At 49.8% G+C, this 27,928-nt stretch overlaps 1 protein-coding gene across 2 annotated transcripts in view; it reads right to left on the bottom strand.

The window, feature by feature from the left end:
- The window catches only part of Cass4 (Cas scaffold protein family member 4), a 39,992-nt gene extending 12,064 nt beyond the window's left edge, over nucleotides 1–27,928 (bottom strand). The window contains exons 1-2 of one of the 2 annotated variants that reach the window (XM_039104651.2): nucleotides 26,795–27,928; nucleotides 5,619–6,041 (exon numbers count right to left, since the gene is read on the bottom strand). In XM_039104651.2, coding sequence (XP_038960579.1) covers nucleotides 5,619–6,041; nucleotides 26,795–26,830 — 459 coding nt within the window. In that variant the 5' untranslated portion in view covers nucleotides 26,831–27,928. The remainder of the gene's footprint in view (nucleotides 1–5,618; nucleotides 6,042–26,794) is intronic. The other variant, NM_001413236.1, reaches the window with a different exon arrangement.

Raw genomic sequence — 27,928 nt, 5'->3', positions numbered from 1 at the left:
TTCTGGACTCTGGCTGCAGAGAAGGTTTAATCAGTAAACTATTTGCCTTGCCTTCACCTGGGTTCAATCCCCAGAACCCATGTAAAACTAGCTGGGTTTGCCAGGAGGTGGTGACAGACACCTTCAATCCCAGCCCTTGGGAGGCAGAGGCAGGCAGATCCCTGTGAGTTTGAGGCCAGCCTGGTTTACAGAGTGGGTCCATATACAGCTAGGGCTACACAGAGAAACCCTGCCTCAAACAAACAGAAAAAATTGCTGGGTATGGCTACGCTTGTAACCCTAGTAATTGAGGAGGTGGGAGGTCTCTGGCCATCCAGGGTAAGTCCCAAGCAAGTGAGACACCTTGTCTCAAAGAACAAGGTAGTGCTGATGAGAAGGCCCACTCATTGTCTAAAGGCGCTCACCGCCAAGCCTGAGGATTTGTGTTCAATCCCAGGGCTCACATGATAGAAGGAGAGAACTGATTCTAGTAAATGAAACTCCGACCTTCACAAACCACTGTGGCAAGTGAGTGTCTCCAATACATGTAGGGGAAGTGGGTTTTGTTTGTTTTTTGAGACAAATCTCACTTACGTAGTCCCAGCTGGCCTGGAACTTGCTCTGTAGATCAGGCTGGATGGCCTCACGACCAGAGAGATCCACCTGGGCCTGCCCTCTTTAGTGCTGGGATTAATGGCAAGTCCCATCACGCTCTGCTCAAGTGTTGCCTTAAAATAGCAAAACCAAACAAGGCAGACAGCTTGATGTTGACCTCTGACCTCTACATGTCTACGCACACATTCTCACCTAAGCGTGTACACATGTGTACACACCCATAAACGCGCTTGCACGCACACACACACACACACACACACACACACACACCTGTCTCTACATACTAGAAAACACAAACCCTTTTTCTGTCCCCTGTGGTCCTAGGCTGATGGGCCCAGGGCCAAGCTCACCAATGGTTCGTGTGCATGTTGAATTAGATCCATAGCCAGCTTACCCTACCCTATGCAAACGGACGACTTTGTGCATCACATGGTACTGTGGGAACACCTACAGTTCACCCGGGGACTTTCCTATGTGTGCCACTTCAGAAATGTCCCAGGTTTCTTGGGAAAATGTTAAGTTCCAGATCGGCGGTTAAGGAACAGGCCTGAGCGCTGTGGTTTCCAGATGAGGAAGGAAGCCATCCCAAGCGAGAGGATCAGCGAGAACTCTGTCCCTTACACTTGAAATACCGACGTGTCCCTTCTCAGAATGGAATGTGTTCTGTATGTGGTTTTGCCTCTCTCTCTGTGTGTGTGTGTGTGTGTGTGTGTGTGTGTGTGTGTGTGTGTGTTTGAGTGATGTTTCCACATTAAATAAGGGAAGTTGGAACAGAAAGTAAAAGAAAACTCAGAAGAGTGGTTTTCCTGGGGGAAGGTACAGGAGGAAGGCGCTGGGCTTCTGGGAGCTGGTTTTGTTTTGTTCTTGAGGATACAAGTAGCTGAGCTGTGCCCTCCAGGGTCTGGAGGTGACGAATTGACAAAAAACTCAACAGAAAGAATAGCCTCAGGGCCAGCCAGATGGCTGGGTGGGTAAAGGTGCTTGCTGCCAAGTTTGATGACCCGAGTTCAGTTCCTAGGACTCAATGGGTAAAGCAAGAGAACGAACTTCAAGTTGCCCTCTGACCTCCATAAACATAAAATGTAATTAAAAAAAAAGAGAGAGGAAAAACTTTTTTAGATAACCAAAGATATATGCTTAAGAGAAAAAGAGTAGCTTCAGCCAGGGTCACATGAAAAAGGCCACAGAGAACAGACACTGAGGATAAAGGTCTGCCTTCAGAATAAGGTGGACAGATGGACAGAGACTGACTTGAAGGTGTTAGTCCCCACCCTGGGTTCACACTGGGCTCACGGGATGGGCAGCGTGACCCCTCAGGAAGCAATATCATCCTGGGTAGGAAGGAGGGCTGTTCTAATCCAAAGGCCCTCAGAGGCGTCTCCTGGATGGACACTCCTGATTCTGACGCAGAGATGAAACTCTCACCACATTCCAGCCATCTTGGCTCTCCATGCTGGGCCGCTCTGGACCTCAGGAGCCTGGCACTGGTATAAAAGGAGCCCATGAAATGACCTTCCCCGGCTGTGGCCGGAGCCTGCAAACTGCCGCGGGAACAGCTCAAAGAGCTGGGTCTGGACTCACCTAACTCCACCTATTCCTGGTTGGAACACATTTTTTCTGGGCAGCCTCAAACTCGAGGATAAAAGGCAGATGTCTGAGGAGGGAAGACATCCATGCCTGTCTTCATACAAGCCACAACCGGAGTGTCTGCCTCTTGTCTTTTTTGGGGTTAGGGGAAAATATTTGGAATTTCCTAAAGGTACAGCTAGGAGCTGACCTTAGATGTCGTCGGTCCAATACTCTCCCAGCACATGAAGAAAGGGATCGAAGGGTTGGGGGTTTAGCTCAGTGGTAGAGCGCTTGCCTAGCAAGCACAAGGCCCTGGGTTCGGTCCCCAGCTCCAAAAAAAAAAGAAAAGAAAAAAAAAAAAAGAAAGGGATCAAGAGTAACTGCCTCTGAAGTCAAATGGGGCCAGGACACCAGTCCTTTAAATGACAGCAGGAGGGGGAGGGGGAAGGAGGAGGAGGAGGGAGAGGAGGAGGAGGAGGGAGAGGAGGAGGAGGAGGGGGAAGGGCAGGGAGGGGGAGAAGTAGGAAGAGGGGGAGGGGGGAGAAGGAGGAGGAAGGGGGGAGGAAACCAGACAGGGAGACAAGGAGGGAACCTGAAGAAGAAAAGGCAGGGACATTCCCCAGGTGTTTTCTGCGGTCCCTGGGAGAACCTGCTCAGGGACAGAGGACCCGACTTTCTCTTCAGCCACTGCGGTTTCTCTTGCTCACCACAAGGGCCCCAGGAAGGATGCACACTCTAACAGGCTTCGGCAAGACACCCCTCACAGCTCACAAAGTACACATCCTCCTCCATTAAGCTGCCATAGGAAACTCAGTTTCCCCTTGTACGGGGTCAGTCTCCAGATGGAGAGGCTACTGTCGGGTTGGGTCACTTTGTCCATTCGACAGTAGAGCCTGGTCCTGTGCTGGGCGCTGAGGGGACGACTGGGCATCAGTGGGCATCACATCTGCATTCCTTTCGAGAGTGAGACGGAGCTTTACCCTTTCCCCATTTTAGTAGTTTTGGAAGACAATTCAAAAGGAAATGGTCTGGTGTGATTTCTTCTCTACATTTTCACTTATTTATAGTAAGTGCCCGCATGGGTGTCATGGTGTACCTATGGGGTTAGGAGACAACCGTGGAGTCTATCTGTTCACGATGTGGGTTCTGGGCATCAAACTCAGGCCACTGGGCTTCTTTTTGGTAGGAGTCTGTGACGGTTTGTATATGCTTGGCCCAGGGAGTGGCACTATTAGTGGGTGTGGCCTTGTTGGAGTGGGTGTGGCCTTGTTGGAGTGGGTGTGTCACTGTGGGCGTGAGCTTAAGACCCTCACCCTAGCTGCCTGGAAGCCAGTCTTCTGCTAGCAGCCTTCAGATGAAGATGTAGAACTCTCAGCTCCTCCTGCACCATGCCTGCCTGGATACTGCCATGCTCCCACCTTGATGATGATGGACTGAACCTCTGAACCTGTAAGCCAGCCCCAATGAAATGTTGTCCTTATAAGAGTTGCCTTGGTCATGATTCACAGCAGTAAAACCCTAACTAAGACAGAGGCTTTACCTGAGAAGCCATGTCACTGCCCCTCGTGACTTAATCTTAAAGAAATACCACCAAACCCTCTCCTGAGGCAGCGGCTCAGACAGAAGCCGGGTGCTGGGTAGGGACTGAGATATTCCAGAAAAGGCAAATAGGGCCCTTGTGGCAGTGGCTGGGGGCTGCAGCCAGCACCTGTGTGTGACAACTGTCTGTGCTTGGAAAATCTGAAGTCTTTGAAATTTTTGAAGGGACTACTTTCCTGTTTCCAGGCAGTGTCGGAAGCTGTGAGGATGTGTTCCAGGATCCTGCCACACATACATCAGAGGTGGCCATCTTTCTCTGTGCATGGAGTTTCCTAAGACATCAGTTGACTGCATGGCCAGGGGAGATATGGCATTCGAGTGTCAGGGGTTCAAAGATGGCTGTTGTTACTGAACACTGAGGCCACTGTGGCCAAGAGGCCTATTGTCATTGAACACTGAGGCCAGTGGGGTTTCATTTGTTTGGTGTTTGTGAGACAGGTCTTCAGGTAGCAAAAGCTAGTCTCAAGCTCACCATATAGCTGAGGTTGGTCCTGAACACCTCGTCTTCCTGTCTCTGTCTCCTGAATGTTGAGATTACAGATGTACCCCACCCAGCAGTGATTGGGACCCCAGGACTTTAAGCATACCACCAGGTAAGCACTCCACCAACTGGGCTTCAGCTCCGATCTACTTGTACTGTACTTTTGAAGCCTCAGAAAGGCCAGGGGTGTGGGGTGAATGGATCCTTTTTCCTTTAAATTCCTTCCTTCCTTAAGGCTCTGAAGATGTGACTGCACATTTTCTGAGCTCCTCCCTCCCTCTGCTTGTAAAATTCACATGTGTCCATGTGTCCCATAGAACACCCGTCAGCTGCCTGATCTATTCGTTCATGAAATATTATTTGTTGATGACCTGCCCCACGAAAGGTGCAGGGGATGTGGTGCGGAATAAAAAAAAGGTCCCTGTTCACAACCTTATTAATTAATCTCCTTACTCAATTCTACCTGCGAGGTTTCTTCTAGGCCTTTCCAGCCCATCTGCATACAAGACACACACACACATTTATACACACACACGTACACAGTATGCTTTACTTTTTTTTTTTAAACCCCCTAGTCTTTGGTTAAAGGATTCTGTCTTCCTTTTTAGAATAACCACATAGAAACATTCCTTATCCCTGTGTAGTGGTTTGCCGTGATGACAGGGACAAAAGATGATCTTTCTGGGGCAGCGTTTGGGGGTTGGGGAGGGAATGAATCAGCAGAGAAAAGCACATGCCACCGTGCCTGTCCCTGGGACCTACATATTCAAGGAAAGAGAGAACCAACACCGAGAGTGTCTTCTGATTTGCACGTGTGTGCAGTGGCCCAGGCACACTCAGCTCCCAATTAAATGGAGGAAAAACCTTTCGAGATGTCTGTAACCAACACTCTGCCACACAAACACTTGGGGACCTGTGGGCTTTCCCTAGGACCAATGTGGCCACCCCTGAGTCCCCTCCTGATCTCCATTGATCCCTCTTGTGTGTTTCTGTAACAATTCTAGAAGTAAGTTGTCTGGGGGTGGCAGATGTGCATCTTGAGCGAGTGTTGCCTTGCCCTTGACGTGGTGGGAATTAAGTCATCCCTTGCTCCTGTTGTCTTGGGCGCTCACTGTGATGTAGGGCCCTGTGAACAGCCAACAAGCTTCTGCACACACCTTCAACTGACAGCACAGGCGTGTCGGTGAGCTGGGCAGTCACGGGGGATGCTAAGCGTGTGAATGAAATGGGTCTGGGCCTTAGGCCTGCTCCACAGGGCTCTGCAGTCCCGTTCTGCTGCACGTTTGATCTGATAAATCACCATGGCTACAGTGTATTGAAGCCCCCGGGTATCCCCAGACCCTTTACCCACGCTTTCATGGGGAGACACACTCACCTGCTTGGGGAAGTTCAGAGTCTTCTCGCAGATGATCCTGGCACTGGAAGGTGAGTCAGGCAGTTCGTAGACTTGTGCAGTAGCTGGTGACGGCCCCTCCACCCAGCTCTTCATCGGTTCATACACGGGACCCGGGGTTGGCGGGGAGAACGAGTTGAACACCTGGCAAGGCGCCTCAGAGCCAGTGAGATCTGAGTCCAGGCCTCTCGGGGGCAGGGGACAGGGTCTGTCTACAGGGGTCTCTCTGAGGACTTGGAGGCGGTTGGCGGGAGCCAGGCCTTGCCTCCCGTGGAGCAGACACTTCCACCAGCCCTCGCTCTCTGGCACATTTTGTTCCACGATGGTCAGGATATCCCCTCTGGAGAAAGCAAGCTCGTCGGAGCAATCCGGATGGTTGTCATAAAGCGCCCTGGCCAGCAGGGTCTGGAGGAGAGAATGTTGCTGTTATAGTTGCTGCCCTAGGGTATACCAGGCCACCAAGAAACCTCAGCGCAAGCCTCTAGGCTGCGTTCTCGCCCCTCCCCAGAGGCTCCAACCCTGTTCTTTTCCTGATTTATGCTCGACATCCTCTGGGTTTTTGGAGATCCCACATCCTCTGGGATGCTTTTCCTGTGATGGCCCTCGTGGTTACATGCTTGTGTGCTTTATGACACAGAGTTCGGCCAAAGTCCCGTGTATCACGGAGGCTATGGCCCTTGGAGTTTCATGACTGCATGCTGCATGATGACACGTGCTGTGTCAAAGCCCTGAGTATGCCACCTCTGGATTGAAATTATTAGCTACCTATCTCGCCCGAGCCTGTTTCCTTGTGGATAAAATGAGAATAACAGAGTTACCTCTTAGTGGGTTTATTACTAGAATTAAATGTGTTTTGTGTACATATATTATTATATTATGCATATATAGATTATATACATATCTATATCATAAATATATTTTGTTTATCTTTTACTCTGTCTCCAGCATCAGCCTTGGGGCTGAGGTATATAGGAGAAGCTTAAGGGATGTTCGTTAGCTGGCGGCTCACCCCTGCAGCCCTAGCATTTGGAAAGCTGAGGCAGGAGGATTGAGAGTTCAAGATCTACCTGGACCACTTAGTGAGCCCTGTCTCAAAAAGCCATTGGAGCTAAAGCCACTGTACTCAGTGGTACAGTGCTTGCACACGGAGTACTGTTGGCCTTAGGGGACAAGATGACAGCACGGTAACAAAGTCTGCATCCGTTTCTACCATCCCCATCTGGAGGAGCCTTCCTAGGGCTCCATTTCTTGATATGTCTGTCACATACTTGTTTAACATTCTTTGCCAAAACACTTTAAATTTTAGCTTTACAAAAATATTCTTCGTGTGTGTGTGTGTGTGTGTGTGTGTGTGTGTGTGTGTGTGTGTGTAATGCGAAGTGCCTAAGTGTGATCAAAGAGGCATTGGACAGGTATAAGCTGTCCAGTGGGTGCTTGGAACCAAACTTGGGTCTCTCTTAGTTGCCGAGCCATCTCTGCTGTTTTTTAAAGCTTCTTAACCTGTTCTTGGAAATTCTTAAACTCTCCAAACTGCCCTATGAGTGGGTGGGTGGCTACCATACATCTTGGGGAGTGGGTCACCTCCCTGCCCACCCTACCTTGAATTTATTTGTCAAGACAGGTGATGAGTCCTGAGAGTCATAGCAGAACTGGCCAGTCGCCCACAGAGATTTCCCCTGTCCCCCCCAATGGTAAACCACACACTCGGGGACTTTCCAATATTGAGAACTGGCTTAGCACTCCTTAACTCCAACTACCCTTTTCCTACGTTAACACATCTTCCTCCAGGAGCTCAGCAAACGTTCACCAAATGCTGCCTTCATGTGGCACTGACCCTGCCCCGGAGAGTTTAGAATCACCAATTTCGATGCTTTCCCCTGTAACCGTCCTTCAGGGGGAGGTTACTCTTGGCATTTTCTATCTCCCACACTTCCGCCCCAGCCTTCCATGATCACTCTTCCTGGGGATTTGGGTCCTGTCCATATGTTCTTTCCTCCATCCCCAAACATTCCAGCAGCTTCTCACCCATTGAAATCCCACATACCCTTCTAGATTCTTTGTAAATGCCAATTCCTGAGAAAAAGGATTCTCTGATGCCGCCCTGCAAACCAAACCGGTTCTCCTAGCCGGTTTAGGATCTTCCCATGCCCATGTCCGTCTCTAACACACAGAGGACAACCGTCCCTCTGTCTGTCTCCCAGGAGAGCAGGGTGCACACCCTCCTCCCTCTCAGCTGTGTCTCCTGGGGCCCACATTAGCCCCTGGTTGGTTTCATGATGGACAGGGCAGAGCCATATGCTGCTGGGACTGTGGAATCTTTAGGAGATAAAGAGCCAGAGCATGGACACCTAGTTCTGTCCAGAGCAGGAGATGAGGGGACTTTCAGTGACACCGTGATGACCCTTTAAGCAATATTTAGAAGGAATGCTCATGGAGCTGGTACACTGCCCTGGAATGTGGTGTCATGGTTGCCTGCAGAAACAGCTGGGTTGATGGGCTAAATGGTAGGGTTATAGACTCTTGCCGCATGTTGACTAAAAGGCTCAGACTTGGTGAGGCAATGGGATCCGTTCTAGAGTTTCTGTTTGGTTTTTAAACATTGCTTCTCTGTCTCCCAGGCTGACCTTAAACTCATGATCCTCCTGTCTCCACTGAGTGCAGGGACAGTGTGTGTAAGCCACTAGGCCTGGCAACTTATTTTCTTTCTGGAGGAGAGTCACAATTTTACCTTGTTGAAAGCTACTTACTAGCAATCCTATTACACAAGGGTCTGAGGCACAAGGATTATTGTTGGTTTGAAGCCACCATGAGATACATTGTAAATTCCAGAAGTGGGCTACAAGGTGAGAAATCATGTCTCAAGAAAATGGAGAGAGAGAGAGAGGGAGGGAGGGAGGGAGGGAGGGAGAGAGAGAGAGAGAGAGAGAGAGAGAGAGAGAGGGAGGGAGAGAGGGAGGAGGAGGAAGAGAGGAGGAGGAAGAGGGGGAAAAGGAGGAGGAAGGAAAAGGAGAGGGAGGAGGAGAAGGAGAAGGAGGAGGAGGAGGAGGAGGAGGAGAAGAAGAAGAAGAAGAAGGAGGGGGAGGAGGAGGAGGAGGAGAAGATTACAACTTAACCCATCTATTTTGGGAAAATGAAAAGCAAACACTGGCTTTCAGCCTTCACCACTTTTGTGAAATCCACTCAAGGCGCTTTTGAAGAGAGGCCACCACTGAAGCAAGCGTGCAGCATCTATCTGGTTCTCCATGAGTTTCATGGGGCAGTTGTTGAAAGCATCTGGGCTACACTGTCCCAACAGCTGTGGCTTTTTCTGGCTCTGGACACTCGGGGAGGAGGGGGTGTTTCCAGAGAGCAATGGGTCTTTAGGATCATCCAAGTCAGGAAGTGTCTGCCCCACAGGCCCCACAGCTGTGCTGGCTCACAAGCAGCTGCCTCGTTCCTGAGATGCGGTTTCCTCCAACTGACTGCTTGCTGCCTGGCCGCATCTTAAAGAGCAAAAGTCGCCTCTGTGTCGCAGCACGAGTCCCTTCTGTATAGTGGTCCTTTACAAATAGCACTGGGTGTCTTTGGAACTTCGAGCAAATATACCATTTCCCAATTAATTAAATTACTGGGGGTGGAGCCTGGGTTTCATAACTGCTAAGTGAGCAACAAAAATTCCCTTAGTGTAGGTCATCAAATTTTAGTAACAGATGCAGTTTGTTACACTAGAAGAACGAATTGGGAGAGGGGCCCGTGCCTGTAATCTATTCTAGCTGTGGGAGGTGGAAGCTGGGAGTTCAAGGTTATCCCGGCCTATAGAAGACCTTGTCTCAAAGGGTCAAAACAAAACAAAACAAACACTGCAATTCCAGAAGAGGAATGAATCACACATGGGAATTCTCAGAACAGAGCAAATGACATGGCCTGAGACTTGGTCTTTTAACGGAGAGCTCAGACATTTTATATCACAAATTCCTGGAAACCTCAGACATGGGCTATCTTGTCTCCATTTTACAGGTAAGAAAATAGAGGGTCAGTGAGCTCTAATGAGCTGTCAGAAGTTCCTCTGGCTCTGTGGGTCTCTTCCTATCTATCTCTGACTCGCAAATTCCTTCTTAGTCTCCAGCAAGAGTAATACAAGACGTGTGTGTGTGTGTGTGTGTGTGTGTGTGTGTGTGTGTGTGTGTGTGCTCAGACTGCATTTAGGATACCAGCTAAATGCCCAGGGTAGCTTTGAGGTGCCCTTGGTTGACCCTGAGGCTGCCCCTCCTGCTCCCATTAATGGTTTTCCAACCTTTCCCATAATGCTTCCAGCCTGGGACTCATCCCTTGTCATTCCATGGACCCAGAACATCCTTTTGCCAGATCTTTGCATGACCCGCTTTCAGCTCAAGGGTCACCTCTTCGGAAGGCCGCCTCCCTCTACGGAGAGTCAGACTTCCATATGAAGGCCCTATGGGAGGACGCAGTGGGGCAAGTCATGGCCAGTGTGCCTCATAGGGAGAGGAGCCAGCACAGCAGCCCCCCGGCGGGTGACAGCGGGCAGCGAATCATCACTGTGCACCCAGGCTTCTGGCACCGCTGTGCTCAGTGCTTTGAAAATAACACATGGAAGCAGTTGACAGTCACAGCTATGCAACCTGACAGCCGCTCAGTGGTCATCGAGGATGGCTCGAGAGCTATTCTTTAATAGGGTGTTAATTTGGAAACATTGGCACGGATACCTAAGGAATAATTCGGGACATACGTCTGCCTCTGCTTCTTATGGGCACACAGGCAGCTAGAGTTCATACACAAGAGGAGAGGTGCTCTTATTTTAAAACTTAGAAATGTTTTGTTTTGTGTGTGTGTGTGTATGTGTGTGTGTGTGTGTGTGTGTGTGCGTGTGTGCATGTGTGTGTGTCCAACCACAGCCTGCATTTGGAGGTCAGAGGACAACTTGCTAAAATCAGTTCTTTCTCCAATGTGGTCTCCAGATAGAACTCAGGCCGACAGGATGCAGCGGATCCCTGACCTCCCTTTAACCAGAGTCTTCCCACTGACCCTAAGGGGTTCTTCTTCATGCTTGCTTTTACAACAACAAAAAAACTAACAAGTGTCCTGTGCCTTCTGTCCATCCCGTAGGTTGAGTTATATGGGGTTTTGGTTCTGCTTGTTTGTTTTAGATAATCCTTAACTTATTCTTTACTCATCTTTATTTTTATGTTATTTCATGTGATGGCTCTTCTACCTGCATATGTGACTGTGCCCCTGTATATGTGTGGTACCTGAGGACAGCAGAAGAGGACATCATATCTACCTGAAACTGGAGTGAAAGACAGCTGCGAGCCACCATGTGGGTGCTGGGGATTGAACCCGGGTCCTCTGGGAGAGCAGCAGTTAGTGCCTTTAACCTCTGCGTCATCTCTACGGGTCCCTGTGGTTTTGGACAGGACCTCATATAGCCACACTGGCCTACATTCCCCTAAATAGCTGACCTTCCGATCCTCCTATCTCTAACTCCTACATTCTGGGTTTACAAATATGAGTCACCACACCTAATGTGGCAGAAATGTCTGGCCATCCTGCCCACTGGTCACTTTGCAGTCCCTCCGACTTCCCTGCCCACACATCCTCAAGTCCTCCCCTCGACCCTCACACTTGTTTCTTCCTCTGCCGAGGCTTCCTCCCCACCCTTCGTCTGACCAGGCCCTTACTCTCAGAAGTCTCCAACACCAGTTTTGCACAGACTCACCTCAGTAAAAGTCAGGATAAGGAAGAGAGAGGAATAGGCACCTGGGCAGCAGAAGCAGGAGGAGATTAGGGCCATGAAGACAAAGAACGGGGGTGAGCTCAGTGTGTGTGTGTGTGTGTGTGTGTGTGTGTGTGTGTGTGTAGGGGTGTGCACCTGGGAGAGTCAGTGTGCAAACTCTAGTCAGCTGGAGGAGGAGCTTGATCTGCACTATGGTTGGAGGCATCTGGAAAGTCATCCACCACCCATCAACCCATCCATCCATCCATCTTCCATCCACCCATCCTTCATTCATCCATTCACTCACCCATCAACCCATATATCCATCATCTATCCATTCGTTTATCTGTCATCCACCCATCCTTTCATCAACCCATCCATTCATCCATCCATCCATCAATCCATCCATCCATCCACCCATCCATTCTCCATCCATCCAATCCATTCATCCATCCATCCATCCATCCATCCATCCATCCACCCATCCATTCTCCATCCATCAACCCATCCATTCATCCATCCATCCACCCATCCATTCTCCATCCATCAACCCATCCATTCATCCATCCATCCACCCATCCATTCCCCCTCCATCCAATCCATCTACAAATATGAATGTGCCCCTGCCAGGAGCTCCCTGAAGGCACCATGGTAAGCATGACAGTTCCTGGTCCACGTAGTAGACTTTCTTATGAATAAGGCTTGTTTCTATCCAACCTCCAGGGCAGTGAGCATCAAGTTCACAGAGGTAGACAAGAGCCTTTTTGGGTGGGATGGAAAAGAAAAATATGGGAAATTTTAAGAAGCCATGCCTGCTGTGGAGAAGCTGTGGTAGTAGGGGGCTCGGGGAAAGTTTCCTGGGACAGTGGCTATCTGGGGGTGAGGACTTAGTCAGACAGAAGGTGTTGAAAGGGCCTGTCAGCAGAGGAGGAGTGATGTGGGAAGCCCCGGGTGAGGGTGTGAGGGTGGATGAACGGAGGAGTCACAGTCACCAGGACTCCGACTTCTGCCACAGCTACTTGTTGAGGTTTGTTGTACATTGCAACGTTAAGTGCAGGCCCCCAAGACTTCACATCTGAGACACAAGACTTTGTATGTAGACCCAAGTGGTGGCCAACAGGAGTTAAGGGCAGTCCAGATAAAACATAGTGAGTAATAACTCGGGGTTATCGATAGAAAAGTAAAATTTAATAGCATAGAGAGTAGATGTCTGCCCAGCTCTGGTGCTGTTTCAGACGTCTCGTAAATAGTAAGAGTATCTTTTATCCGGGAACCAAATGATCAAAGGTGGGGTAGAAACCTCGAGATGGGGTTAAACATTTAAACAACGGTTGCTACTGAGACTCTGTGGCTAGTTGGAAAGTGGATCTGTGGAGTTCAAGGAGGATGGACTATTGGATGCCAGAAATGGGTGGAGCCTGCTTTCCCAAGGCTGCAGGGAAAGGTGTGGAGTCCTGGGTCCACTGGGAGAGGGTCTCACAGAGAGGCAGGGGGCTAGTGCTGGGAGAGCGCACAGGTCCACACCATCCTGCCTCCAGCAGAGGAAGCGCACAGTATCCTGCCCTAGCTCTGTGGGTCTGCCACATCTCCATGCTGGCATCTGCGTTTTCCCTGTGCGTAGGCCAGAATCTCCTCTGCAGGCTGGATGGGCACAGTTCCCGTACGGCAGGAGCTGCTTCCTCAGCTCCTCAGCTGCACCTTCGATTTTAATTTTTCCAGTTTAGGGAAGGGGAAAAAATGCCAGACCTAGGGGAGGGGTCTGGATGTTTGCTTGGCTAGCTTCATTCTAAGAGTTCTGAGGCACTTCTGAGCAGGGGAGCTTAAAGGGACACAGTGCCTTGGGGTTCATTCAGATCTGGGCCCGTTGCCTTGGAGGCTGTCACTGTCCCATCTCCATAGTATGCTCCCTCAGCTTAAGTCAAATTTCCTAAATGAGTTCAAATCTAGAACGAGCTGGTTTAAGAGTGGCATAGGCTGGGGGGTGTGCCTTTCTGGTAGAAGGGCAAGGCCTTGGGCGGCAGCCTAGCCCTGAAGCACAGGGATGCCAGGAAGGGTCTGGGCAGGAAATCATTCTGTGGGTACAGCAGCTATGACACTCGTGGGTGAGGTGTTGGCTGTGGCATGCACAGGCCAACTTTAAAGAGTCACTTTGCTCTCTGGCTAACCAAGCCAGAGGGAAGGAAAGACAGAGAGAAGTGGCAGACTATCAAGATGGCCCAGCAGGTAGTGATGCTTGCCTGGTGACCTAAACTTGATCCCCAGGACGCACGCCAAAAGTGGAAGCAGAGAGCTGACACTATAAACTCTATCTGACCTCCACGTGCACGTACACACACCATCTACATCACCCCCACACACTATATACATCACATACACACACATCATATACATCACGCATACACACACATCATATCCATCATGCACACATCATATACATCACACAGCACATCATATACATCATGCACACACCATATACATCACGCATACACACCATATACATCGTGCACATCTATCATACGCATCACATGTACATACACATCATATACATCATGCACATATATCATATGCATCATGCATACACATACATCATATACATCACACACACATACACACATCATATACATCACGCACATATACACACACAGTAATAATGATGATTAAGAAGAAAAATAGCACCGAAAGGGTCAAGGGAAGCAGTGAGCTGCACCTCACACCCACGGCTGGGTTTAAAAGGCTGATCCTGCTTCTCTTGGAAGGTATTGAGAGCACCTGTGCCCAGGGCAGAGTCCCCTGAAGTCCTCCAGTGTCCAGCTATTTTGGATCCTTCCCTTCTTTCCTTCCTCTTTCCACATCAGGGGTCAGTCAGCATGATGCTGCCCAATTCTGCTTCCTGCTCCTTTTATCTTTCACGAACTCCCTGACCCCAAACTCCACTGCTTTTAAAATAAACAAGTTCAGAGCTGGGGACAGAGAAGCCATACAACGGTTTCCACTGAAGCCAGGGACACTGGAGGGGTCTAACACATGGAGACCATAGCAGGAGGCAGCAAAGGAGATACTGCCCAGACAGTGGCCGCCCCGTAGGGTGGAAGGGCTAGGACAGCACGGTGGCCATGGGCCACTTTGAACTATAGTTTGACACACGGGCACGTTGAACACTGCAGCTTCTGCCTCACAGTGTCCATGGCTTATTTTCAAGAATTCTTAGTTTTTAGGGAAGGTGGAAGACTCACTTCCCTTCTGAGGCCCACGGAATGATGGTTGTGTAAGAACTACTCTTAAAAAAAAAAATACACTACAGGGCTGGAGAGATGGATCAGCAGTTAAGAGCAATGGCTGCTTTTCCAGAGGACGCAGTTCCCATCCCCAGCGCCCACATGGTGGCTCGCTAACATTGGTAACTCCAATTCCAGGCGATCCAGCACCCTCCTCTGACCTCCATGGGCACTGGGCACATATGTGGTGCGCACACAGCCAGTGAGATGGCTCAGTGGGTGGCAGCACTTCCTGTGCAAGCCTGGGGATGCTAGTTAGAGCCTCGAAACCAATGCGAGGAAGAGAACCCACTCTGCAGAGCTGTTGTCTGCCCTCCGCACTCATACCCTGGTATAAATGTACTGTCCAACACCAAATACACACCTTAACACCAAATTAAAATTTAAAAAACACATAGACCACGCATGTGGGGAGTCAATGGATATGTGGGACATGAAGGAGTCTCCCACAGGGCCCACTATATATCTTTAAAAAAAAAAACTATTTACATCGGTGTCCTACATCCATATATGTCTGTGGGAGGGTGTCATATACCCTGGAACTGGAGTTACAGACAGTTGTAGAACTGCCAGGTGGGTGCTGGGATTTGAACCTGGGTCCTTTGGAAGAGAACTGTCAGTGCCTCTTAACCGCTGAGCCATCTCTCCAGCCCCGAACAGTGTAGGTATATGAGGAAGCTTGAGGACAGTTTGTATTGTCTGCATGGAAAGCTCAGCTAGGAATGACCAAAGCAGAGAAGATGGTGTTCCTATCCTTACTGGACGGAGAATGCTTGCTTTCCACCGTTTAAAACAAAACGAGGTACATTATGTTTAGGAAAAGAAAAAAAGAAAAGTTTCCAAGAGCAAGATAAAAAAAAATTAAAAACCCCCGACCACCTCTAAGCTTCTCCGAAAAGGGAAGGAGGGGAAGGCCCAAAGGAAGAAGCAGAGTGTCTGACACTCTCCTAGGGTGCCACTTCTGATGTGAGGTGACATCCAGACTGTAGCACCGTCTGTGAGACTCACCTAACCACACAGCCTTCCTGCGACCGCTGGGTGTTATGTACCAGCATTTGCCTGTAATTACCAAAAAGGGAGAGAAAATGCTCGCAAGCCCTAAGGATCCTCCAGTCTCCGCCCCACCCTCACCCCCAACCTCCTACCCCAGTGCTGGGATTATACATCCCTGTTGGCTTTTTAGTAAATCTGGGAGTCTGAATTCAGGTCTCCTGCTGGCCTGGAGAGCTCATTATCCAGGAGCTGCTGCCTCAACCACTGGATTTTGACACTGTTTGCTCCTGCCGCCCCAGGACTGGCTCATAGTGAAGGCACACTGAGAAAGAAGACAGTGGACCCTAACCTGCTAAAGTAGACAGAATGCAGTTGCAGGTGCACGGATAGTCAGGTCCTTACCGCTGGAAGAGACTCCCAGCTTAGGCAAGTCTGTATGACGCTCTGGGTTCTGTGTGCAAATATCCAGCAGGAGAGGTGGCTCAGCTGGTGGAAGGGGCTGCCACGATGGGACACAGTAGCCACAGTGTAGCCGCAGGACTCAGTAACATTCCCGACACCACTGAAAGGAGTCATGTGCCCGCTTTCTTCACCCTTGTGAGATCTACAGTTGCAAGGGAATGCCAGGCCAGCAGCCTCCCCTCTTCCTACCTCTCCCTAATACCTGCCATTCATGGTCCTCTCTAACTCCATCTCCCCTTGTCTCTCTTTTTTCATTACTGCCCTTTGGAAGAAGAAAAGAGCTTGTTCCTCCCTCCCTGGCTAACTCTGTTCCCTCCTTCTGTCTCTTCCTTACTGAGGCTCGAAGCTGGGGCCCAAAGCACCCCAGGCTCCAGATGTCTTTCTACTCTCCTAAGACAGACTCCTTTAGTTGCTCAGGCTGGCCTTGAACTTGTGATACTTCTGCCTCCATCACCCATGTAACTGGATTACAAGCCTGTGCCACCAGGGCTAGCATGAAGCCGCTTCTTGTTTGTTTTTTGAGACAGGGTTTTTTTGGGGTAGCCTTGGCTGTCCTGGAACTCACTTTGTAGACCAACTCACTCTGGCCTTCAACTCAGAGATCTGCCTGCCTCTGCCTCTGCCTCTACCTCTACCTCTGCCTCATGGGAGTGCTGAGATTTAAAAGTCTGCACCCCCAAAGGCCCACCATGAAGCTGCTCCTTAACTGTTACTTTCCCCTGAGAATCTTTCCGCAGCTGTCTTTTCACTGAAGTAAAATTCCATGAGTTAGAGGGAACCGAGAGAGTCACTTAAAATAGCAAAAAGGCTTCCTATTTCCTGCCCAGAACTTGCCCTCAGAATCAACCATATCCAGCTGTCTCATGTGGTAAAGATCCCTGCCCGCTCCCAGACAGCTTCTCTCCATCCTGAACTCCATCAGCAAGGGGATTTGAGATGGTTAAATGAGGTAACAGGCAAGTGATTCCTAGACGTAGAGACCGGAGGGACTGCAGCCTCTGAGTGATCTCAGAAACACTGCCAAGTAGCTGGAGGTCAAAGAACAGTTGTCAGGAGTGAGCTGAAAGTTCCAGACAGTCTCAGGAGTGTGCAGAAAGTGACCTGGCACCATTTATCTGGAAGGCTGCTACTGGGACGGACCCTCCCTCCCTCCTTGATTGCTTTTTATGTAATGTGACATCTAGGTTCTAAAAAACAAAACAAAAACAAACCAACAAACAAAAAACCAGGGCAATATGTCACCTTTTGTTTTGTCTTCGACCGGGGGCTCTTGTTAGGTAGCCTAGGCTGGCCTGGTACTTGCTGTGTAGCCCAGGCAGGTCCCCCTAAGCTTGTAGCAATTCTCAGCCTGAGATTTCCGGTGTTCACACACCTTCCCAGATACAAAGAAAGTAGCTTCAAAATAAAATATAGACTTGCTACTTTTGTTTCCAAACCTGTTTCCCAATGTATCACTCTTTTGGAAACTCTGCTTGCCTACTTCCTGGAGGCTCAGGGAACCATATAAAATAACCCCAGGGCCCTTCGCGTCTGCAGTGAGGAAAGAGCATCAGACAAGAGGGCCATCCTCGTGGTCACCTTCATCTCGGTCCTCTATGGACACAAAGGCAGTCACCCCACGGCCTCCTCATGAGGCAACACCAGTGGAGATCACTGCTTCAGGCTCCTCCCTCTCAGCAGGGCCCCTGCAGGAACAGAGGAGTGTGCCTGATGGGGCTCTGGCCTGTCTCTCTGGACAGAAACCAAAGCTTCCAAGGGCCCCTGGGTCCAGATTCCCACACACCTTTCCCTGGATTTCCTGCACTTCCTCTGGATGCAGACAGCCATGGTGGCCACCTCATCCAGAGGCACCAGGGACAAAGAAGGAAATGAAGCCGGTGGTCACGAATATGAGGCCTCATTGAGGAGGAAAGGGAAAACCCAGGAAGGGATGATTCCTTATTTTCCTGGTTCCCCTCACTCAAAAACCGCTCCTCACGGATGTCCAGACTTAAGCTGACATCTGCATGGTGGGAGGGAGTGCCGACCCACCTGGTGGTCATTTCTTCCGGCTGACTCTAATGGAAAAGCCACATTTTTACCATGTCTTCTACAGTAGAAGGCAGTGCCTCCTATGAGGAAGAGGCTGCGGCCATAGAAAATTCCAAAACCACCATTAGAAATGAAGCATTTTCTTCCCCTGAAGCCTGACCACTGGGTTCCCAGAGGGCTGGGTCTTGCCCACTCCCTGGAACAGACTTCTATTTATTGTTTTGTGTGTGTGTGTGTGTGTGTGTGTGTGTGTGTGTGTGTGTGTGTGTGTCTGTGTGTGTGTGTGTGTGTCTGTGTGTGTGTGTGTGTGTGTAGAAACAGGTATTACTTGGGGTTCCTGGTCTAAGTTCAGAGCTTGCTGTCATTGTTTGAGGCAGGGTCTTAGTGTGTAGCCCTGATTGGCTTGCTCTGAAGCACATCCCAACCTTGTACTTGTTCTGGTGGCAATCTTCCTGCCTCAGATTCATACATGTTGTGAGCTACCACACCTCTGAATGCTACATTCAGGGAACAGTAAAGGCCTCACAGGCCACTGGGGGACCCGGAGTGACTCATTCTCTGTGGCGTGGCCTAAGAGAAACCTAGGAGGGAGCAGAGCTGCTGAGCCCCTCACACTGCTCCTCCACAGACATTGCCACGCCCACTCTGTGCTTGATGTATGATAATGGGTGGGATCTGGGGGTGAGGGTGCACACCTTTATTTATTTTTTTTTTCGGGGCTGGGGATCGAACCCATGACCTTGCGCTTCCTAGGCAAGCGCTCTACCACTGAGCCAAATCCCCAATCCTAGCACTTAGGAGGCAGGTGGATCTCTGTGAGTGAGTCTAGGCTACAGAGGGACTCCAGGACAGCTAGGGCTCTGTTATACAGAGAAACCCTGTCTCAGAAAACCAAACCAACGAACCAAGCAAACAGTACAGATTTAAGGAGCCGTAGTTTTTTTCCTTCATGTATATTAATGCAATGTAAATTACATGTAATTTACAAATGCATGTCAAGTACTACCTGGGTGCCCCACCTAAAAGCCTGCCAGACACAGGTCCTTGAGGGATGTGACTTGTCCACTTGATTGACCAAGGAGAGCTCAAAGCTGGCTCAAGTCATTCAACTGCATCCCAAGGTGCATCACTCACTGGCTAGGGATGCAGGGGAAGGCAGGAACCCTGTGGGGTCAGCTTTCCTGCCAGCGTCGGCCGGCGAGGGACTCTACTATGGCCGCTCTTCTGCTAGCATGCGCCCGCCCACTCACACCCATTTACTGGGTGCATCACAGATCAACTCAGCCAAGGCTAAAGGGTGGCTCCTGCCGCTGGCCTGGTCCTTTTTTTTTTTTTTCCAGTGGCTTTTGATCCCTCACCCCGGGAGGCACCCACAGGAAAAGGGAGCAGCCTAGAGATGGGAGACTTTAGCGACTGACCTGGGTTTTTAAGCCTCTTTCAGCTGAGGTAAGCTTTTGGAGCAGACATTGCACAAAGTACTTTGTTCCTGTTAACCAGGCGCAGGCATCTCATCTCTGGGAGTAGAGACCCTGTGCTTTCTTTTCCAATCCTGCTCCCCTACCAGAAGCAGACAAGCAGCCTGGCCACCCATAGTAACATAGTAACGTGTGCCGAGGCAGGGAGAAGGCTCTGTGAAGAAAGGTACTTGACGTCAAACCTGACGACTTGCGTCCAACCCTCAGGACCCACACAGCAAAGGATTCTCCGGTTCCTGGAAACTGTCCTCTGACCTCCACTCTTTCTCTCAATAGAAGTTTAAGGAAAGTGAGGAACACAAGAGTTTACAGCCACCCCCTGTAGCCCCACAGAGAGAGGCTCTCTGAGTGTGGAGAGCAGGCTAATGCTGTGCGCTGCCCCTGTGGGAGGCTGTTCTCACAGCTCTAGGCTTGCAGCTGCTGTCCAGGCCCCGGCATCACAGCTAAGCTCCAACTTGCTGAGCGCACAGCGCAACGCTGGGCTGAGTCGATGATTCATGAGCAAATACACACTTTGGAAACGGTTCCTAAAAAAACCGAAGAAACCGTAGTTCCCCTTTTCTTGCAACTCATGTTGGAGAGCGGTCTCCTCCTCTGAGGCAGCTTTCTTAGCAGCCTCCACCTTCCTCCTTTTCTGAGCGATTTCCCCTCTGGGCCTCTGTCATTTCCTCTGGTTACTCATTGCAGCTCAGGAGGACTGCACTGTGTTTCCATGGCCGCTTCCCCATTTCTCTCCTTTGGCCTGCGATCACTTTCCTTTGAACTTCCCAAGGGCCAGCCCATGTCTCAAGCTCCAAGAGCAGACCGTGACAGTCTTTTTTCCTAGTTCTTTCTTAAATAAAATGTCTTCTGTAGGAAATGAGATGTGCGGAGAATAAAGGGCATTAAACGAGAGAACGGACAGCGAGTGTGGCATAGACTCATATAAATGAATGCGAACTGTCAGTGAACTAATGAGAGAGCTGGTGTGGTAGCACACGCCTTTACCCCGCACTCAGGAGGGCCACATTCTCTATGTATAGAATGAATGGGAGTCACCCTCTGTATGTATAGAATGAATGGGGGCCACCCTCTGTATGTATAGAATGAATGGGGGCCACCCTCTGTATGTATAGAATGAATGGGGGGGTCACCCTCTGTATGTATAGAATGATTAGGGGTCACCCTCTGTATGTATAGAATGAATGGGGGGCCACACTCTGTATGTATAGAATGAATGGGGGGTCACCCTCTCTATGTATAGAATGAATGGGGGGTCACCCTCTGTATGTATAGAATGAATGAGGGGTCACCCTCTGTATGTATAGAATGAATGGGGGGCACCCTCTGTATGTATAGAATGAATGGGGGAGCCACCCTCTATATGTATAGAATGAATGGGGGAGCCACCCTCTATATGTATAGAATGAATGGGGGAGCCACCCTCTATATGTATAGAATGAATGAGGGGCCACCCTCTGTATGTATAGAATGAATGGGGGGCACCCTCTGTATGTATAGAATGAATGGGGGGTCACCCTCTGTATGTATAGAATGAATGGGGGGCACCCTCTGTATGTATAGAATGAATGGGGGTCACCCTCTGTATGTATAGAATGAATGGGGGGCCCCTTGTCTTCTGCCCCCGCCCACTAAGTTCAGAGGAAATGGATTTCTCTCTAGGACAATGGGCACAGGATACTTTTTATCCAGAATGGAATCGAAACCCTTGGCCTTGAGTTTTCTAGCTCACCTCTAGGCATCTGTCCTTCTTCACTCAGTTTCCGTTGCATAGCAACCGGAGTAGTGTTTTCAAACATCAGTCAGAGGGTGTCATCTGCTCTGTGTAGGTGAGCAGTTCCTTTTCCTACTTTGAAATCCTGACACAGCAGTTGAGGCTCCAGTACTCCGCTCACCCCCACCCCCACATCCGCCTCTTCTCCGGACAGTCTCTTCTACTCTGGCCTTTCCTGGGACTCAGTCCCCACAAAGGGCCTTCGCACACGCTCCTTCCTTTGCCTGACATGTTCTTTCTGGCACTGCATCTCCACGGTGGCTCTTTGTGCCGGTCACCTGTCAGGCCACCTTACTACACCTGAAACCGTTGAGTCCATTCACTCCATCTGTTGCTCTGGTCCAACCACAATGGCAGCCCTCTCACGCACTAGAACTCCCACAGCCCAAAGCCTCCGTGTGGGGTGAAAGGTTAAACAATGAAGACATTGCTGGGGGGTTCTCGTCATGTGCTTGTACTATTTCACCTCACAAGACGATGAAGGGACCACGCTGGCCAGCTCAGAGGGAAGGTCCTTGTGATCTTGACTTTAAACCTAACAGCTCAAACTTAAATGTGGACATAAGAGGAGGGGCCACTTCTCAAGAATCCAGGTCGAGCGGTGTGCGGGCTAGAGAGCTGAGTGTGCAGGGTGACCTCTGTCCCCAGATACCTGACAACTAGGAACTAGGAAGTACTGCTCCTGTATTTGCGGTGGAGCTGTGTTGCAAGGGCTTTGTCTGCTTCTCTGTAACTGCCTGTTCACACAAGACCAGGAGGCATTTACTCTGTACCTGCTGTTTACACACACTGCTGGAAACACCCTTAGCACTGGAAGCAAGTCAAGCGTTGCGTGTTGCATTGTGTCATGTCATATGCCCTGGACCCCACAATGTCTTTCCAGAGAGAAACATACCAACCATGAATCAAGCGGGCCCAGACAATGTCTAGTCCTGCTACATAAAGATGGGCAAGAAGATGATGGGTGTGTGTGGGGTCCAGGGGGAGCCTGGGAGTGTGGGGGGTTGTGGGGTAGCTGGGGCGTGGTTAGATAGAGGTTCAGAGAGGCATCTAGACCCTAGGTGGAGGCTGAATGGAGGACCCATGAGATAGGTTGCAGGAGAGGAGAAGAGAAAGGAGCCTCCATGGCTTTGTTTTCACACTCAGTCTTTGCTCAGACTCCTGAGAATGGAGGGGGGAGGGGGTCTGGTGCCTCTGAGACGGAATCCCCAACATTCAGAAGGCAGATGTTCCTAAAGGTGAATGCAGGGCCCGCCACTTTCGGTAATGTGGTAAGGACACGTTGAGCAGCCCTTTCAGAGACCAGTGAGCACACAGAGTGTCTTTGCAGATGGGGAAGGCAGGATCTCGTGTAGCCCACGCTGGCTTTGAACTCCTGATCCTCTTGTCTCTCCCTCCCTACTTCTGACATCACAGGCTGTGTCGTAAGCTGCCCAGACAATAAGGCAGCTTTAAAGACATCAAGAAGTCAAAATAAGAACTCATATATAATAAATCACTGATTTCCCTTTTCTTCCTCCTTTGAAATGGGTTCTCCTCTGAGACAGATGCTGGTCTCAAACAAGATCCTCCTGCCTCTAAATTCCCAAGTGAACAATGGCAGCTCCTTCGTCCTTTAGAACAAGTTTATCGTTTGTCCGTCTGTCTGTCTATGTATCTATTGTATGTGTGTGTGCACATGCGTGGGCATGCACCACAGCACACATGTGGAGCTCAGAGGATAACTTATGGGAGTCAGCTCTCCCCTCTTGTCTTGTCCTGGGATGGAACTAGGGTCACCAGGCTTGGTGGCAAGCACCTTCCACCCACTGAATCATTTTTAGCACTTCTTAAGCAGGGGTCAGCCAGCCAGTGGGCCAGTGAAGGAGATGACTGGCTCATGACGGGGCTGTGCACATGACTTCCCTCTGCTGTGTGTGTAAATGTTGAGGTCACCAGGGTTTCCTATTGCTAATATCACACACAATTTTAAGTGCCCCCACCCCCCCCCCCCCGTTTTATAAAACAACCAGGCAGCCACAGCGGTTGCAAACACACAGCTCATTTACCCCAGAGGACAGATTTGAACTTGGCATCTAAATGAGTAAGTGGCCTTGGGTGACAGTGAGGGGCTTTGAAGTTAAGTGCCCCAAAGAAGAGGACTACCTCCCTGTGTAGCCCTCTCAAGCATGTTTAGGAAGCACATGAGGACCGGGGAGATGGCTCAGTGATGAAAGGCTCCCACTACCAAGTTCAATCCCTGGGACCCACGTGGTGGAAGGAGAGAAGTGACTCCTGCAAGCTGTCCTTCGATTACACACATGCCATGACATTCACCATTGTCCTCCAGACACACAAACGGAATAGATAAAATGTCATTAAAAAAAAAAAAAACAAGACAATGAATTAACGAGGGCAGGCCGACTGGCAGATCAATTTTACCAGTGCAATCTGATGCGGAGTATTGACTCTACTACACTACATGCTGACCATATCACATGTGACATGGTGATTATTTTATATGTTGACTGTATTATATTACATGCTACATTACATATTACAAGATAAAACATGTATTATATTACATTGTAAATAGTGACAAGCCCAGACGTTCCCTCACTACTCCTGCTCATTTATGTGAGAAAAGGAGGTGAAACTGAGAGTGGTGTGCATACCTTAGATTCCACCAATGTAGGGGCAGATAGATCTCTAGGAGTTGGTGGCCAGCCTGGGCTAACTAGTAAGGCACATGAAGGGGAGGGGAGAAATACACGTGCTTGTGTGCATCTACATAGACACTCAAGAAATGGAGTAAATATTTAGCTGGAGGCTCCTCTGGCTTGTCACAATTTACAATGTAATATAATACATGTTTTATCTTGTAATATGTAATTCTGGCTTAGGAGATGAAGACTAGGACCCCACTCAGAGGTCCCCACTCAGAGGTCCCCACTCAGGCACCACCTTACTGGAAAGGGCTGTCTTTCATGACCTGAGAGTATAGCTCCAGATCTCAATGGCCTAGCTATGAGTTAAAAAAAAAAAAAAAGAACGTATTTTAAAGAGTCTTAAAAAATAGGCATGGCGCCACAGACATTACATGGGCCCTGCAAAGTGAGAAACACCTCGAGGCAGGGTCTATGTGGCCCAGGCTGGCCTTGAAATGTCAGCAACAACCCCTCCCAACTGCCCCCCCCCCCATCTTCAGCTAGAGCGAGAGCTGAGAGCTGGCTCTTTGTAGACACAGGTTACTGTGTCTAAGGTGAGACCGCAGTGAGCTGGGGAGCTAGATGTCGTCTGCCTGCTCTGATTTGGCAGGACCGCTGATTGCCCATGGGCGTTGGGCAGTTTCCTCATGTACGAGACGAGGCTAAGTGTAACACCATTCGCGTGGGAAGGCTGCAAGTAGAACCGACACACTGAGGGACTGAGGGCTAGCAGGATGCTCATGGAGTGCCTGGTGCACACACAGCGAGTGCCAGTTAGTTATTGGGACCCGCATCAAACAGACAAGCAGGCTGCAAATTGATACCCGGATGTACATACATAGATGCTTATAGATGGTACCATGACATCTAAGACACACAGAATGGGTGGTGCATAGGTAAAACCAAGTTTCAGATCTTAAAAACACGTCAGCAGTTCAGAAAAGAAAGAAAGGAAGGGAGGGAGGGAGGGAGAGAGAGAGAGAGAGAGAGAGAGAGAGAGAGAGAGAGAGAGCCGACAAAGTCATGAGAGAAGAATAGGAAACGGATTATTCCAGATTAAGGAACGACAAGACCTGGCAAAGAGTACAATGTGTGACCTTGGGGTGAAGCCTGAACTGGACAAAATAGACCCATGCATTGCAGCCAAAAAGGTGGAAAGGGTGCTTTTGGAGACTGTGACTATGGTCTGAAGTTCAAATGGGCTCATGAAATTGACGTAAAGGTAAAGATACAGGTCAAATGCACAGGGACAAAGTAAGTCCTGTTGTTGCTTTGAGTCTGAGTTTCATAAACCTGAGATGGCCATGGCTGAGAATGACCTTGAGTTTCCCATCACCTTGTCTTCAAGTGACAGGATTACAGGTCTCTGCAGGAGACAAAACCAGGGTCTTTGTGCCTGTGAGACAAGCGCTCTATCAACGAAACTACATCCCCAGCCCGGGAGGGAAGAGTGCAGGCTTGGCTATTTATTTTCAAGCAGCTCAACAGCAGTAGTGAGGCAGAGCCTGCTTGGCATCCGTTTATCTACAGACAGATGCTGTATACACTGGAGAAACTGCCGGGAACTGCCGGGAACAAACACCTTTGGGTGAAAGGTTTGCTGGGGCTCGATCAACCACTCAATTTCCCCAGCGCCAGTGGGGCAAGAGCTCAGCTCAGATATTTACAAGTCATCTAAACAAGCAGTCCCCACAGACCCCAGCCCTGGATCCCAAGCCCCCACACTTGTTACTATCACAATGACAAGCAACGTTTAATTCTGGCAAGCAGCCTCCCTCTTAGCAACTGTTTCAACGCTCTTTTGTCTCTAGCATTCTTTGAAAGAATAGGACTGGACAGAAAAGCATCGCCTGTGAGCTTCACTTTCCTTGTGCTCACTCCACACTCCCCACCGAGTGTGTGTGTGTGTGTGTGTGTGTGTGTGTGTGTGTGTGTGTGTGTGTCCACGGGCCAAAGGCTGACATTACAACATTCTTCTCTTTCACCCACCCACTTTATTTTTTGTGTCTGAAGCAGGAGTTGCTTGTCTTAGGGAGGCTGGCCAGAGAACTCCAGGGACCTTGCTGTCACTACCTTGCCATCTCTGGGGTTACAGGTACATGCCTCCATGCTTTTTTTATTAGTGGTACTGGGTACTGAATACAGGGTCTTATGCCTGGATAGCAAGTACTATAGACACTGAATCAGATCTCAAGCGCTGGTACCCTTCTTGGCTTGGCAGTGCACCATGCTATATACATACTGTAGGAACGTCTCTTGGTTCACGGCCCAGACTTGCAGAACCTTGTACCAGCGTTCCAGTCCCCAATACCAAAGGGAACATGAAGGCAGTCCAAGGGTGTGCTTGCTGGACACAGCAAGAGTAGAGCCAAGGTCTAAGCTCTCTCTGTTCAAGAGAAGTGAGTCCCCAAGCCAGTGAGATACCCCCGAGGGCCACACTAAGCACCTTCGGGATGGAGAGAGAGAGAGAGAGAGAGAGAGAGAGAGAGAGAGAGAGAGAGAGAGAGAGAGAGAGAGAGAGAATAAGAAGTTTTCTGGGTGGTGAAGACACACATTGGGAGTTGGACTTTCTGTCGCCTCCTGATTTCGCCCCCATCATTTCCAGTTATCTTGAAGCCAACAACTGGTAAAGAGCAAAGCTTTCTCACTCCAAACTCGCCTGCCACTAGTAACTTATCCTTCGTGTTCACTAGAGACCCAAAGATAAAACCAGTTGAGTCAAACCGTTGCAAAGACCCATCAGTCACTCACCTTAGTCGCACCCTCTCTGATGCCGGTGCCTCTCATGTCGGTGATGTGAGCAGGGTCCTCCTCGTTCTGCAGCTGATATGTCTGGTTCCGGGGCCCAATGATGCAATGTCATTGCATGCCAGCAGGCTGGTTCCCCAGAAGCTGGATTCTACCGAACTGTTTGCCAACACATGGAAACAGTTGAGAAGATTCTTTTAAGTAAAGCCAGTCAAATGAGAGGGACGGAGGAGGCGGGGCCAGAGCTTCGGGACACACCCACGCCTCCACGCCAGACGTCTCACTTCATCGGTAAGTGGAGACTGACACTCATTTGCTGTGTGAAACCGCAAAAGAAGAAGAAGGAGGGGGGAAAAACCCACCCTTCTGCTTTACAAGGTGAAGTTCCTACTTTGAGCAGCCCAGCGCAGGATCACACGGCATGCTTGCCCCTTGAAGACTATGGAACAATTCCCACCCAGCAGGCCAATGCATTTCCATGATGAAGCAAAGTGGTTGGACTTCCGCTGGGGGTCAGCGCATCTTCCTTCCTGCCCCTACCCGCTGCTGTGTGACAGCCGGGGTGACCGGAGTAAGTGTCCTGCTGAGGAAGACCGAGGCTCTGCTCTAGTGTTCCTCAGAGGACAGCAGGGGCATCTTCGTTCCAGTCCTCGGTGGTGGTTATTTTACGGCAGGCGCTGCCTAGAGCACCGGATGCAGCCCCACACTTGGCTGTCCTTGTGATCAAACGACCACGTGGAGCTCTTGCTAGTGGAGTCCTCAGGACCTCTCAAGTTTAAAGTTTTCCCCAACTCAGACCCAATATCCAGAGAGGAGCCACCTTGCCACGGAGTGCAAAGACATGAGCTTGGGTTTCATTTCGTTTCAGCATAAGGGTCCCCTCTTCTAAGCAGCTCCCCTCAGCTCACCTAGGAGTCAATCTGTAGGCTAGCCTTGAACTCACCAAGACCCACCTATTTTTGTCTCCCAGGTACGGGATTAAAAGTGTGCTATAGCCAGACGGTGGTGGCACTCTCCTTTGATACCAGCACTCCCAGGAGACAGAAGAGGGCTTGATCTCTGTGAGTTCAGAGATAGCCAGACTTACAAAGCAAGTTCTGGGGCAGCCGGGGCTACATAATGAAACTCTGTCTCAAA

Source organism: Rattus norvegicus, chromosome 3 (assembly GCF_036323735.1).
Source record: "Rattus norvegicus strain BN/NHsdMcwi chromosome 3, GRCr8, whole genome shotgun sequence".
In the NCBI taxonomy this organism is placed as follows: domain Eukaryota; kingdom Metazoa; phylum Chordata; class Mammalia; order Rodentia; family Muridae; genus Rattus; species Rattus norvegicus.
This window is presented reverse-complemented; position numbering and strand designations above follow the sequence as displayed.